The sequence below is a fragment of the Ranitomeya imitator genome, chromosome 1 (genome assembly GCF_032444005.1).
Source record: "Ranitomeya imitator isolate aRanImi1 chromosome 1, aRanImi1.pri, whole genome shotgun sequence".
Lineage (NCBI taxonomy): Eukaryota > Metazoa > Chordata > Amphibia > Anura > Dendrobatidae > Ranitomeya > Ranitomeya imitator.
In genome coordinates this window covers 547,781,932-547,797,516 of record NC_091282.1, presented here as the reverse complement: position 1 = coordinate 547,797,516, position 15,585 = coordinate 547,781,932, and the positions used below count along the sequence as shown (strand labels likewise).

The 15,585-nt window shown below is 45.2% G+C and overlaps 1 protein-coding gene across 2 annotated transcripts in view; it reads right to left on the bottom strand.

The window, feature by feature from the left end:
- The window catches only part of GTPBP3 (GTP binding protein 3, mitochondrial), a 223,619-nt gene that overhangs the window by 114,398 nt on the left and 93,636 nt on the right, over positions 1–15,585 (bottom strand). For both annotated transcript variants that reach the window (XM_069767688.1, XM_069767687.1), the window contains exon 3: positions 7,800–8,035. In XM_069767688.1, the coding sequence (XP_069623789.1) occupies positions 7,800–8,035 (236 nt within the window). The remainder of the gene's footprint in view (positions 1–7,799; positions 8,036–15,585) is intronic.

Here is a 15,585-nt window from a genome sequence, read left to right as displayed (position 1 = left end):
AACGTGTGGGGGCTGTGGAGGAAAGAGTGAGCACGGCAGAAGACCATATAGTGCAGCTGCAGAAAGCGGAGAGGAAGTTTACTCAGGCAATATCGGAGCTGGCTGCAAAAAATGAGGATCTGGAGAACAGGTCCAGAAGAAATAACATTCGTATAGTGGGTGTCCCTGAAAAAATTGAGGGGAGGAATCCCACGGAGTATATTGAAAGCTGGCTCCTTGAGACCTTTGGTGATGCAGCACTGACAAAAGTATTTGCGGTAGAAAGAGCCCACAGGGTCCCACCGAAACCACCTGTCCCTGGAGCAAATCCCCGTACCATGCTTGCCAAAATCCTAAACTACAGAGACAGAGACATTATCCTGAGGAAAGCTAGAGACATGACGGATCTGACAATTGGAGGTCAAAGAGTTGCTATTTACCCTGACTATTCCGCCCTGGTACAGAAACAACGGATGATGTTCACGGGTATCAAGAGACGGCTGAGAGAACTGGGAGTGCAATACTCCATGATGTTTCCGGCACGACTGAGAGTGGTAGCGCTGGATAAGATTCATTTTTTCCAGACGCCGGAGGACGCTACCCAGTGGATAGATCTTAATGCTAAAAAGCTTAAAGGGAAAGGAGATTGAAAATGTGGGGTGGGTTAGTCGGGAGGTATTTTAATTCTTTCAAAAAGGGGAAAAAGAGATGGACTGACAGTACACTGGTAATTGAAATGTGAAGGTTGGAGGGTGGAGCTGGGTATTATTCAGGGAATGTACTGGGTGTGCTGATGCGGCGGAGAAGTACGAGGGAGGAAGGGTGTGCAGCGTACTAAAAGTTTATTTAGTTTCTTGCAGTTGTAATTTAATACAGGTTGAATTATATTGTTCTTCTAAGAATTGCGCCGAATTCTGTTATAAACGGTAGCGGGAGGCGGAAGGAGAAGGTTACGTTAACAAGAGTGTTCGCAATGGGTGATGGTGCCCCACTCTTGATAAGAGGCAGAATGTATAGTATTGGGGGGTGTGGGGGAGGGGGGGTAGGGGTAAGGGTGGGGAGGGAAGTTAGACAGCTCAGAACGGGAAGTAAAGACATAACTAAAGATGATGAGTCACATAATAGGGGACCGCTTTAAGATTTTGAGTTGGAATGTGAGAGGTCTGGCGGATAAATCTAGGAGAGCTGCGAGCTTGCAGTATGCGAAGGATCAGCGGGCTTCTATGATATGCTTGCTAGAGACGCACTTGATACAGGAGAAAGTGGATGTACTGAATAGACGTTGGATACAGAAAGGGTATCATTCTACCTTTTCGACGTACTCAAGAGGTGTGTCAGTGTTGGTGCCGGTGGGAGTGCAGTATGAAGAGGTGAAAGTATGTGTGGATGCTGAGGGTCAGTATGTGGTGATACAATGTATATTGTATGGAGTGAGATTGTGTGTGGCGGCAATGTATATTCCACCTCCATATTCAAGTAAGAAGATCAGGGAGGTGTTGGAGAGGGTGCAACGATGGGAACCACTACCACTCTTAATTATTGGGGATTTGAACAATATCTGTGATGACTTTTGGGATAAAAATAAGAACACCCAGAACAGGTCGGAGGGGCACACTACAACATTTGGTACCTATGTGCGTGAAATAGGCATGATTGATCTATGGAGAGTTAGACATGTTGGGGAGAGAGGGTACTCGTGCTACTCGCCGGCTCATGCTACGCTATCCAGAATTGATATGGCGCTGGGTAACCGCCTGTTGGACACAATGGTGGGAGAGGTGCGTTATCTGCCGAGGGCCCTTTCGGATCACAGTCCAATTGAGGTGGAGGTTAGGTTGTTGGGGACACGGACCGCAAGTGGGAGAGAATGGAAGATCCATCCTAACTGGTTACAGAGTATTGATTTGGACGGTATAGGGAAGGAGGTGACGGAATTCTTTGCTTTAAATGATGGGAGTACAGATGCTCTAACTGTTTGGGATGCAATGAAAGCGTACCTGAGAGGGTTACTATTTAGAGACATTAGTAGGTGTAAGAGGAAGACGAGGGAAGCGGAGAGAGTGGCGTTGGAGGAGCTGAAAGCCGCAGAGGACGAGATGGTAGTGCTGGGGACTTCTGAGGCAGAGAAAAGGTTGAGAACAGCGCAAAATTGTATGGAAAAGATTCTGCTGGGAAAAGCTGAAAGGAAGCGGGAGTTTCAGAGGGTGGCTTATTTTCAGGAGGGAGAAACAGTGGGACACATGCTATCGGTGGTAGCCGCGGCTCAGCGTGGTACCTCGTATGTACATTCGTTGGTTTCAGATGGGGGGAGCAGGGTATCTGAAACACCTGAAATTATAAAGGTCTTTGCGGACTTTTACGCGGACTTATATTCCTCCAGGGTCAATGAGTCAGCCGGAGATACGGAGACTTTCCTTGAGAGTCTGGGTCTTCCGAAATTGAGTGAGGAGGATGGGGTGAGCCTCGATGCCCCTATCACCGAGGAGGAACTGAGTCGGGCGCTGAAGTCTATGGCTAATGGGAAGGCACCTGGGGTTGATGGGTTACCAGCCGAAATCTATAAAAGTTTGGAGGAAGTGCTGATTCCCAGATTAAAGTTAGTACTGGAGGAGGCTGGATGCCAAGGGTATCTCCCAGCATCTATGAGGGAGGCTATTATAGTGGTTATTCCGAAGGAGGATAAGGATCTGGGGAAGCCTGAGTCGTATCGACCAATCTCTCTGTTAACCATCGATGTCAAACTCTTGGCCAAGGTGTTAGCTACCCGTTTGTCCAGCGTCATTGCTAGCCTTGTACATCCGGATCAGTCTGGTTTTATGCCTGACAGGTCTACAGCGGTTAATCTGCGGAGGCTGCATATGAACCTACAGCTGAAGTCTGACAACTGTGGCCGAAGGGTTATTGCATCCTTGGATGCCCATAAGGCGTTTGACAGTGTGGAGTGGGGATATCTCTGGCGGGTGTTGAAGTGTATGGGTATTGGTCCGCAATTTGTGGCATGGACTCAACTGTTATATTCACTACCAACAGCTAGAATTAGAGTGAATGGGGAACTTTCTCAGCCTATAAAGTTGGCCAGAGGTACGAGGCAGGGTTGCCCACTGTCGCCCCTTCTGTTTGCCTTAGCTGTGGAGCCACTGGCCGCTAAGATCCGACAATCGGATGAGGTTCCTGGGTTCAGATATGGGAGTGTTGAGGAGAAGATCGCGTTATATGCAGATGACATTTTACTGTTCCTGGCGGACCCGGATGAAGCCTTGAATGGGGCTATCGAGATCATTGGGAAATTTGGAGCCTTGTCGGGATTGAGGATAAATTGGGATAAATCGGTCCTCTTCGAGGTGGATGGGGTGGAGGAGAGCAGAAGTGAGCCATTGGGAGAGGGGCGGCTTAAGGTGGCATCCCTTTTCAAATACCTGGGAATATGGATCTCGATGCCAGTTACAGAGTTTTTCTATAGGAATTTGACTCCTCTCATGGGCGCCCTTAAAGCAAAAGTGGATGCGTGGAATAAATTACACCTATCGGTGGTGGGTAGGGTTAATCTCATTAAAATGGTTCTGATGCCCAAATTACTTTACGTCCTACATAATGCGCCAGTTTGGATTCCACGTGGGAAATTCCGGCAGATTAATGCTCTTTTTAGAAGCCTGATATGGGGGAGGCGGTACCCACGTATCCGCCTGGAGACGCTTCAGCGACCCAAGGAAGATGGAGGATTGGCTTTACCCAATCCTGAGTTATATTTTCTTGCAGCCCAGAGCCAGCATTTGAAGGGCTGGGCGCGGGGAGCGTCTACCAGTGCGGTACAACACTTGATGGAGAGGGTGACAAACCGAAGACCGGTGGCGCAGTGTCTGGAGGATGGCTCCTTGGGAGTATTGGGGAAATTATACCCAACTATGTTTTTGATACATAAATTATGGACCAGACTGCGACATATTCGGGGGGTTACGGGGCTGACTAAATTTACACCGATATGGCTTAATAATAATTTGGTTGAGTTTGCGGCTCTTGGAGTGCTGGTGGAGTGGCAGGCCAAAGGAATCCACTTGGTGGCTCAGATAATTCAACAACAAGGATTAAAGTCCTTTTCGCAGCTGCAGGGAGAGTTTGGATTGAGACCGACTGGGGAGTATCAATATGCTCAGATGAAACATGCCTTTAAAGCGCAAAACAAGGGCGGTGGTATTGAGATCCAGGAGGACATAGTTCTGGAATACGTATGTGGGGAAGGGTCCACAAGGGGAGTCATTACCACCCTTTATAAGGACCTTCTACATGCATATTTACTAGACTTCCCTCTAAAAGCGAGAGCGAAATGGGAAAGAGATTTAGGCCCAATGGAGGATGAAACCTGGGAGTCGGTGTTGGAGTGGGTTCCACGAGTGTCACTGAGCGAGCCGTATAGACTATCGCAGCTGTACATCTTGCACAGAGTCTATAAATCACCGGAAGTGTTGCACAGAGCGGGGTTGCGTGCGGACTCTGAATGCCCGAGATGTAAGACTGAGAATGCAGGAATATACCACATGATGTGGACATGTCCAAGACTGGTTGCTTTCTGGTTGGTGGTAATGAGCCGTGTGGAAGGGGCGTATAAATGCAGAGTGCCGAGAGATCCGATAGTGTGTATACTGGGACATGTAGAGGAAATTAGAGTGGATAACACCTGGAAGATAGCAATAGCTAGGCTATTATATATGGCAAGGAAGGTAATAGCAAGGAACTGGATCAAGGATGAGCCGCCTACAAGGGGTGAATTCCTGAAATATGTTAAACATGGTCTCAATTTGGAAAGGGGGGTATACAAAAGACGTGGGAAAATAGAAACGTTTGATAAAATGTGGTCTCCGTGGCTCGAGCTGGGATAGTAGGTATGGGAAATGGGAGGATGAGGGCCTCTGAAAGGAAGAGAGTGCTAAAGAACAAGCGGACATAAGTGATTCAAATGGCTCAAAGAGCCATCAATACTGGTAACAAAGTATAACTGGGTATGAGCTGTCAGGGGAGGGGGAGGTTTGGGTTTTGTTGGGATTGTTGGGGGTTTGGAAAATGTAAAAATTTTGTAATATACTGGAAAATGCATAAATTGTATTGTTCATATTCGCTTTCAATAAAAATCTATTTAATAAAAAAAAAAAAAAAAATAATTACCTGCTCCTCTGCGGCTCCGTCTCCAGCACTGACGCTCAGCAGAGGGCGCGCACTGACTACGTCACAGCGCCCTCTAACCTGAGCGTCATTGCTAGAGGACGCTGCAGACGGAGCCGGAGCGAGGAGCAGGTAATTATAGCGCTGCTGCGCAGTCCCTGGCTGCTGCGGCGCAGTCCCTGGCTTCTCCGGCGCTGCAGCTTCTTCCTGTAATTGAGCGGTCACATGGCACCGATCATTTACAGCAATGAATAAGCGGCTCCACCCCTATGGGGGTGGAGCTGCCTATTCATTTCTGTAATGAGCGGTGCCATGTGACCGCTCAGTGCAGGAAGAATCTGCAGCGCCAGAGAAGCCAGGGACTGCAGGGACCGCGCTGGGAGCAGGTAAGTATGATTACACAGGCCCCGCTCCTCCTCCCCTGCTGACACCCGGGTATATGACTCGAGTATAAGCCGAGAGGGGGACTTTCAGCCCAAAAAAATGGGCTGAAAATCTCGGCTTATACTCGAGTATATACGGTATTTTTTTATGGTGTTTACTAAACGGGTTAACTAGTGGGACAGTGTCATAGGTCGGGTCATTGCGGACTCGGCAATACCAAATATGTGTACTTTTTAAAATAAAAATATTTATGGTGTGACAGGGTCACTGGCACCGTATGTGATGGAAAATATATGTGTCGCAAAGGTTGTTATCCTGCGTGATGTGAAAGCCATAAGTTTTCCTCCAGCATGATATGTGCTGAGAGTAAACCAGTCATTACCAGGGTCTGGCTTTCATAGTGAGTAGGTCAGAGATGGGCGGGATGCCTACTCACAATATGTCCACCTCAAGGGCGAAGTTGGAGGGAGTTAAATGTCCAGCCAGTGTTGTCTTGGAGAAAGGAAGCTGTGCGTGTTTGTCCCAGAAGACAGGAGCCATACTGGGAAGAACTTTGTATGGACTTTTTGTCATTTGTGCCAGAAATGATGTTTTTGTTACTATTTTGGGCTTTATGGTTTATGAAGTAATAAACCACCCAGAGACTTGAACCTAAAAGTGTTCCTGTGTCGACCTTGCAAAGCATCTACGTGAGCCGACTTTCCACAATGGCTACAATATATTATTTTTTTTATTTTTTTCTATATTTACAATTTTTTATAAAACTTTTATTTATCATTCTTTGCAGGCTGATCGCTTGTATAGCATGGGGATGCATTCCTCAACCAATAATCTGTAAAAACCCTAGTCCACTCATCATCTCCCACCTTGACCACTGCAATCTCCTACTTTGTGGCCTCCCTTCTAAAGGTACCGTCACACATAGCGACGCTGCAGCGATACAGACAACGATCCGGATCGCTGCAGCGTCGCTGTTTGGTCGCTGGAGAGCTCCCCGAGGTCCTCCTGCTCTGGCTGTGAGCACAGCGGCCGGAAAGCAGAGCGGTGACGTCACCGCTCTGCATTCCGGCTGACCGACGCTCACAGCCAGAGCAGGAGGAGAGCAGAGCACAGCGCTGGAGGACAGACAGCGGTAGGTAAGTATGTAGTGTTTGTTTTTTTACTTTTAGGATGGTAACCAGGGTAAACATCGGGTTACTAAGCGCGGCCCTGCGCTTAGTTACCCGATGTTTACCCTGGTTACCAGCGAAGACATCGCTGAATCGGTGTCACACACGCCGATTCAGCGATGTCTACGGGGAGTCCAGCAACGAAATAAAGTTCTGGACTTTCTTCCCCGACCAGCGACAGCACAGCAGGGGCCTGATCGCTGCTGCCTGTCACACTGGACGATATCGCTAGCGAGGACGCTGCAACGTCACGGATCGCTAGCGATATCGTCTAGTGTGACAGTACCTTAACACTCTTGCACCCCCCCCAATCTATTCTAAACTCTGCTGCCTGACTAATCCACTTATAACCCCGGTCTAACACAAAAACAAAAAGTATGGCACAGTCCTTGTTGCTACGGGAAACCGCTCACTGCAGGAACAAACAACAAAAGGTTCAGTTTTCCTTAACATTAAACCACAGCTCCAGAGCTTGCACCTCCAGGCCCACCCCTTCTGAATGCTCTAGATGGGTGCCTATTTATCCTCTGGATTCCTCACACTCTACAGCTAACTAATCAACCTACCACTAAATATGGCTGATTAACCCCTTTCAGCACATTAAGTGCTGGGGATTTTCCTAGGTTGCTATCACTGAAGCTAACACTCTTAGTGAAACATACCTACCCTCCAGTAACTTGCCACTATACTATGTATATATACCCCTTACATACAAAGCATATTTCCCCTATAGTTGAATCAGACCTGATAATGTGACATTAGTCAGAGCTCTCCTGCGTCTAGTTTGCATCTAGTTAGACCTAGTCACTCAGTCATCCAAGTAATCATGTAACCCTAGACCAATATACATAGCAGTGTTTTAATCACACACACAAATCAGAGAAAACAAGCTAGAAGAAAGGACTTGAAGAGGAAATAAGTGCAGGATAGAAGCTGTACTTATATGTAAGCTAATGAAGATATCAGTACCCTGGAAACAAACAGACTTCACATCCAGCTTATATTTTGGGAGAGACACTCCCACAAGAGGGAAATCGGAAACACCGGCTTATATCCTATACACCACATAGTAAAAAAGGAACACTTGTATCAGTAATTTTGATGAAAACTTACCCAAAAACCAAACCACCAGTCCTCTGTCCAATAGCTCTCCAGACTTTGGACAGAAAATGGATGCAAGTTTGAGTTGTCTTGGAGGAGGCAATGCCTGCCACTTGCTTAGGAGGTGTAAGGCTTCTTGACTGGCAGGGCCACTTGTCCTGATCACTGCCACTCCACACTTCCCATGTCCAGATGAGAGGGCAAAAATGGTATCTCTGACATAATGATGGATCCACTTCTTCAATGAACTACAAATTACAAACAGCTTTTGGTTAGCTCAGACACTATTTTATTCTTTGTGTACCTTCATGCAGAACCATATATTCTTCTTACAAAACGTGTTCACTCACTTACATCTGTCTTTTGAATACAGGTATACTTTCATATTTCACATATTTGTTGCCTCTCTCATGACATACTCACACTGTCACTAGAACAATTACCGTATGTACTGCGGAAAGTTCATAAAATGCAAACTTGAGAATAAAAGATCAGTCCTGGCAGAGAAAAAAGCTGATTTTTTTCATAAGATATATTACAAATTTGGTTATTTCCACTCATACTATAGATTTATGAAATAAAAACTAAAACAACACCTACGCTTTAACTATCCAAAATGGCTTCCTATGATATACAAAACAGCGCAGATTGGCCACTTATTGTGAACTTGATTAACATGAATTCCTGTCAGATTATCAAAATGGAATCCCCATGTTTCAATGTGTCATGAGAGGCTTGGTTTTAAGAAACAGGCTTTAGTTTTAGGCCAGGGTCACATTGTCATTGATTCTCTCATGCGAGAGAATCAGAGCTGATAGTGTTTGTTCCTAGAGTATTTGCACAATCAGAGAACAATTTAAGGACAGAAATCCGGATTCCAGCAATGTGTCCCTTACTGACCTGCTTGCTAGCAGTTCTCTGAATGTAGAGTTCTGTAGAGCCCCATCTACATCACAGATTGGTAGCTTTCTGCCCATTAATAATGTATACAAAAAGCTGCCAATCAGGGTTATACGGAGCTCATGAAGACGCTGAACTAAGTGGAAGTAGGTTTACTAGTCCTCGAATGAAATTCTCCTGCTGAAGAAACGGTGATTTTCATCAAAACTGCACTGCAGCCCAGTAAGTGACACATTGCAAGAATCAGGGTCTATGTCTCTACATAATGCTGCTTGCACATTAAGTGGCAAAAACCTGGTGAGAGATTATCTTCAATTTATTGAATATACAAGAGGACCACTGTTAAAAAAAAATAAAAATCAGTCTGCCTGGAGGAAAATGGGTTAATTCACTTGCATTCCCCTTTGGAGCTTTAGCTGGAAATAGTTTAATCTACTGCTGAGGGAATTTACACATTCAAATGCTTATGTATGTCCTTAAGCCTTGAAAGAGACATTTCCTTAACCTTCTACTGAGGCAACATTTTTTCCATAATCGCAGCTCTTCAAACTAGCACAGAACGTTAAAGGGATTAATTCCAGTAACCTATATTTCCCTCTGCTGCCTGATATCTGCAGTAAACGCAGAAAACTCTGAAATAAAATATGGAGGTTGCACAGAATAACATTTACATAGATTATAAGGTGAAATATCAGATTTAGAGAGGTTTGCGGTTTTAACCATCTAGACTGAGAGATTTACACATTGTTACACTTTAAGACCTTGTTAAAACAGTACATTATTATTTAAAAACAAAATAATAATAAACATATATTTACTATGTATATATTATCCTTATGTGGCTTGTGGGCCCCAAACGTTTGTGTAGCTGTATCACAGTGTAGTCATGATTACCCGTGGGCCACTTGAGTCACTGTGCAAACTGGGGGTCAATGATGTCCCAAGTCCCTGACTTATGTTAAACTACAGTGACGTATGACTTCACCCCTCTCTGTGGAGCATCATGGGAGTTATAAGACTCCAGCCCCAATGTGATTTGGCATAAATACAAAAAAAAAAGATGGCCACTACGGTGGATGGCCCTGTGAATTGACTATACATTATATTTCTTTATATATTCTACTCAGGATTTTAGCCTGTGATTTTTGGATGCAAAACACTGACCAAAATATACAAGTGTATATATTCAAATTTTCAGTGGGGGGGAAAAAAGTATTTAGTCAACCACCAAAGTTCTCACACTTAAAAAGATGAGAGAGACCTGTAATTGACATCATAGGTAGACCACAAGTATGAGAGTCAAAATGAGAAAACAAATCCAGAAAATCACCTTGTCTGATTTGGCAAGATTTATTAAGTATGACCTGTAACTTCTTCTTTAAGAGGTTCCTCTGTCCTCCACTCATTACCTGTAGTAATGGCACCTGTTTGAATTGTTATCAGTAGAGTTGAGCGACTTTTACTTTTTTAGGATCGAGTCGGGTTTCGCAAAACCCGACTTTCTCAAAAGTCGGGTCGGGTGAAATTGGCCGATTATTGCGAAAAGTCAGGGGTCGGCCGAAACACGAAACCCAATGCAAGTCAATGGGGAATCAAAGTCCGCAGTGAGTGGAGGACAGAAAAACACCTACAGTGCCCATTTTAATGCCAAAAACATAAATTCGTATTTCTTAAGTTTGTCGATCTTAATTTACTTTATAATAATAGTTAGGCATTGAAAACAGGGGCTCATTTGGCTAAAGTTGTGGGGGGGGTAGGGCTGGCTCAAGATTTTTGTGGGCCTAGGAAACGCGGAATACGTCACGGCGGTGGAGCAGGGAGAGGTAAGTATTTCAACTTTGCAAGTGCTGCGATCCTGAGCAAGCAGGGGGGGTCCACTAGTTGGCACTGGCACAGGGCCCCTCATAGTAAGGCGGTGTGTTTGACGGCGGGCGGCGCCTCCCACTGCCAGAGACACTTTTGCGTACTATGAGGGGCACTGTGCCAGTGCCAACGAGTATGCCCCCCCACCTGATGAAGGAACCTGCACTTTTATCTGCACCTTCCTCTTTGTCCCCTGTAAGGTGGTATAGTATGCGGGAAGGGGAACCTGACTTTCAGCAGGGTCAGATTCTGGCTGTGTAGAGTGCAAGGGGAATGTAGTGGTCTGGGTCAATGTACCAGCAGACTCATCTAGCAGTGGCTGGGCAATGGGCAGGATGAGGAGGAAACACAGATATAAGCCCAAATAATAAAGTAGGCTAAATGCAGTTCACAATTGGTAACAGGACTAAACTGGCGGCATTGCTTTGTTCAGCGGAGGACAACTGTAAGGAGTGGCTGACACAGTTACTAGGCCCAAATAAGTAAGTAGGCTAAATGCAGTTCAAAATTGCTAACAGGACTAAACTGGCGGCATTGCTTTGTTCAGCAGAGGACAACTGTAATGAGGGGCAAACACAGTTAGTAGGCCCAAATAAGAAAGTAGGCTAAATGCAGTTCAAAATTGCTAACAGGAGTACACAGGCGGCATAGCTTTGTTCAGCGGAGGAGGACAACTGTTATGAGAGGCTCACACAGCTACTAGGCCCAAGTAAGTAAGTAGGCTAAATGCAGTTCAAAATTGCTAACAGGAATACACAGGTGGCATAGCTTTGTTCAGCGGAGGAGGACAACTGTTATGAGAGGCTCACACAGACTTAGTAAGCCTAAAGTAAAAAAATAGGCTAAATGTACAGGAGTACACAGGTGGCATTGCTTTGTTCAGTGGAGGACAACTGTAATAAGTGGCTCAGACAGACTGAGTAGGCCTAAAATAAAAAAGTAGGCCAAATGCAGGTCACAATTGGTAACTGGAGTACACAGGTGGCATTGCTTTGTTCAGTGGAGGACAAATGTAATAAGTGGCTGACAAAGTTAGTAGGCCAAAATAATAAAGTGGGCTAAAAGTCAGCTTAAAAAAGTTCATAAATAAACTTGTGGCATAGCTAGGTACAGGGGTGGGCTCCTCTGCTGAGTAGCAGACAGTGGTAGTTGGCGCAAAGTATTAACTGGTCTAAATGGTATATTTTTACTATCATCTGTCATTTCAACAAATTTGTATTGGCAGTGCCATTGAAGGATTTAACAGCAGAGACTACACAGTGGTGGAGCAGGGAGAGGTAAGTTTTGCAAGTGGTAGAGCACTGTTCGAGCTGGGGGGAACACTCTCTCGTGGGCGGCGGTACTGGCACAGGGCCCCTCATATTACGACGGTGTGTCTGACATTGGTTGTGCACCACCACCATCAGAGAAACTTCATTGTACTATGAGGGACCCTGTGCCAGTGCCGTCGCCCAAGAGTGGGCACACCCACCTGCCCAGGCAAACGGCACTCGCAGGGGTGCTTGCGCCAAGTGGTGACCACGGCCGTGTGGGGGGAGTCAGCCCATTTAGGGAGGTATAAAAATGGCCTATGGTGGACATTCAGCAGCTGCAAATGGAGGAATTGGAGCAGTCAGTAAGAGGAGGCCAAAAGCAAGACATTTTTCAGGCAAGCTACGTGTCAGCAGGGGAAGGTGGGGCAAAATAATTTGAAATCCATTATTGGTGTATTTTAATGAAGGTTAGATCATCAAAATTTCGGGTAGCCAGACGTGTCCTTTTTTGGTCAGTATTGAACCAGCAGCACTGAAGACTCTTTCTGATAGCACACTAGCAGCTGGGCAAGCGAGCTCCTGTTATGCATATTCTGCCAATTCAGGCCAGATGTCTATTTTAGATGCCCAGTAATCAAAGGGGAATGACCTGTGAGGGAGAACATCGATGAGGGAGGAAAAATAGTTGGTAACCATACTGTACAAATGCTGTCTCCTGTCACTTTGAATTGATGCAGTAGTACCTGTCGTGTCTGCGGTCATTGCGAAATCACTCCACAACCTGGTCATAAAACCCCTCTGTCCAACGCCACTTCGGATTTGTGCACATCTAACACCTCTGACATGTTGCCTCCTACAACTCGTGTGAGAACCATCACCGCCTCGGTGTGCTGGGAATGCCTGAACCAAACGGTCTACAAGAGTTGCTTGATTGGTAGCCAATATTTGCTCCAGGTTCTAATGTGGCATGATATTTTGTCATTTTCCTTTGTATCGTGGATCCAGGAGGCAGGCCAACCAATAATCGTCATCGGTCATCATTTTGATAATGCGGGGGTCCCTTTTTAGGATACGCAAGGCATAATCAGCCATGTGGGCCAATGTTCCAGGTGTCAATTCACTGCTTGTGCTGGGTTGAGGAGCACTTTCTTGCAAATCAACATCACTTGTGGCCCGCAAAAACCCTGTACCTGACCTTGCAATGCCACCAGTTTCTGTTGCCCCCCGAGAAGCATCCTCTTCCCATAAATATCCATCCCCATCATCATCCTCCTCCTCCTCCTCTTCGTCCGCCACCTCGTCCAGGAGAGTTCCCTGAGCAGACAATGGCTGACTATCATCAAGGATTCCCTCCTCCTCGGCTGCAGACGCCTGCTCCTTGATGTGCGTCAAACTTTGCATCAGCAGACGCTTTAGTGGGATGCTCATGCTTATGATGGCGTCGTCTGCACTTACCAGCCGTGTGCATTCCTCAAAACACTGAAGGACTTGACAGAGGTCTTGGAGCTTCGACCACTGCACACCAGACAACTCCATGTCTGCCATCCAACTGCCTGCCCGTGAATGTGTATCCTCCCACAAATGAATGACAGCATGCCTCTGTCTAGGGGGAAAAAAAAGGCAAAACACAGTGCAAAGAAAAAAAAATGGTCTCAGAACTTCTTTTTTCCCTCTATTGAGAATCATTAGTACTTTGGGCTTCCAGTACTGTTATGAAAGGTAATTCAGTACCACAATGGACATAGAGGTCAGTGCACATACAGTGACCTGGCAATAACCCAAAAAACAAGAACGAGCTCTGAGACATGGGAACTCTGTTGACCGCAATCCCTAATCCTCTCAAACCACACTAGAGGCAGCCGTGGATTGCGCCTAACGCTGCCTATGCAACTCGGCACGGCCTGAGAAACTAGCTAGCCTGAAGATAGAAAATAAGCCTACCTTGCCTCAGAGAAATACCCCAAAGGAAAAGGCAGCCCCCACATATAATGACTGTGAGTTAAGATGAAAAGACAAACGTAGAGATGAAATAGATTTAGCAAAGTGAGGCCCAACTTTCTGAACAGAGCGAGGATAGGAAAGGTAACTTTGCGGTCAACACAAAACCCTACAAAAACCACGCAAAGGGGGCAAAAAGACCCTCCGTACCGAACTAACGGCACGGAGGTACACCCTCTGCGTCCCAGAGCTTCCAGCAAGCAGAAAAAACAAATTGACAAGCTGGACAGAAAAAAAACAGCAAACAAATAGCAAGAGGAACTTAGCTATGCAGAGCAGCAGGCCACAGGAACGATCCAGGAGGAAACAGGTCCAATACTAGAACATTGACTGGAAGCCAGGATCAAAGCACTAGGTGGAGTTAAATAGGGTAGCACCTAACGACTTCACCATATCACCCGAGGAAGGAAACTCAGAAGCCGTAGTACCACTTTCCTCCACCAACGGAAGCTCACAGAGAGAATCAGCCAAAGTACCACTTGTGACCACAAGAGGGAGCTCTGCCACAGAATTCACAACAGTGGTCCCTAAAAAAAATGGTGTTGTAAAAATGAGAAATTGCTGGTCAACTTTTAACCCTTATAACTCCCTAACAAAAAAAAATTTTGGTTCCAAAATTGTGCTGATGTAAAGTAGACATGTGGGAAATGTTATTATTAAGTATTTTGTGTGACATATCTCTGTGATTTAATTGCATAAAAATTCAAAGTTTGAAAATTGCGAAATTTTCAAAATTTTCGCCAAATTTCCGTTTTTTTCATAAATAAACGCAGGTAATATCAAAGAAATTTTACCACTATCATGAAGTACAATATGTCACGAGAAAGCAATGTCAGAAGCACCGGGATCGGTTGAAGCGTTCCAGAGTTATAACCTCATAAAGGGACCGTGGTCAGAATTGTAAAAATTGGCCTGGTCATTGACGTGCAAACCACCCTTGGGGGTAAAGGGGTTAAAGAGCCAATACTATCATTTTTTAGTTTCTTACTATTTACGTAGTTAAGGAATATTTTGGGATCATTTTTACTCTCTCTGGCAATGAGTCTCTCTGTCTCAATCTTAGCTGCCTTGATTTGCTTTTTACAGAATTTATTTAAATTTCTGTATTTATTTAATGCCTCATCACTACCTACTTTCCTTAATTCTCTAAATGCTTTCTTTTTGTCACTTATTGCGCCCCTTACAGCTCTATTTAGCCATATTGGTTTCCTCCTATTTCTAGTATGTTTATTCCCATACGGTATATACTGTGCACAGGTCCTATCCAGGATGCTAATAAACGTCTCCCATTTTCTTTGTGTATTTTTGTGTCTCAGGATATCGTCCCAGTTAATTGCACCAAGATCATCTCTCATCTGTTGGAAATTTGCCCTCCTGAAGTTTAGTGTCCTTGTAACCCCTCTACTATACATCTTATTAAAGGATACATGAAAACTTATTATTTTGTGATCACTATTCCCCAAGTGACCCCCAACCCTTATATTTGATATGCGGTCTGGCCTGTTGGTTAATATTAGGTCTAGCAGTGCCCCCTTCTTGTTGGGTCCTGAACCAGTTGTGAAAGCCAATTGTCTCTCATAGTTGTCAAAAAACAATTACCTTTGCTGGAACTGCAGATTTCCGTTCCCCAATCTACTTCAGGGTAGTTGAAGTCCCCCATAATAATGACTTCTCCTTGAGTCGCAGCTTCATCTATTTGCTTTACGAGGATATTCTCCATTGCTGCCATTATTTTTGGAGACTTATAACAAACCCCTACCAGTAATTTATTATTTTTCCCCCTC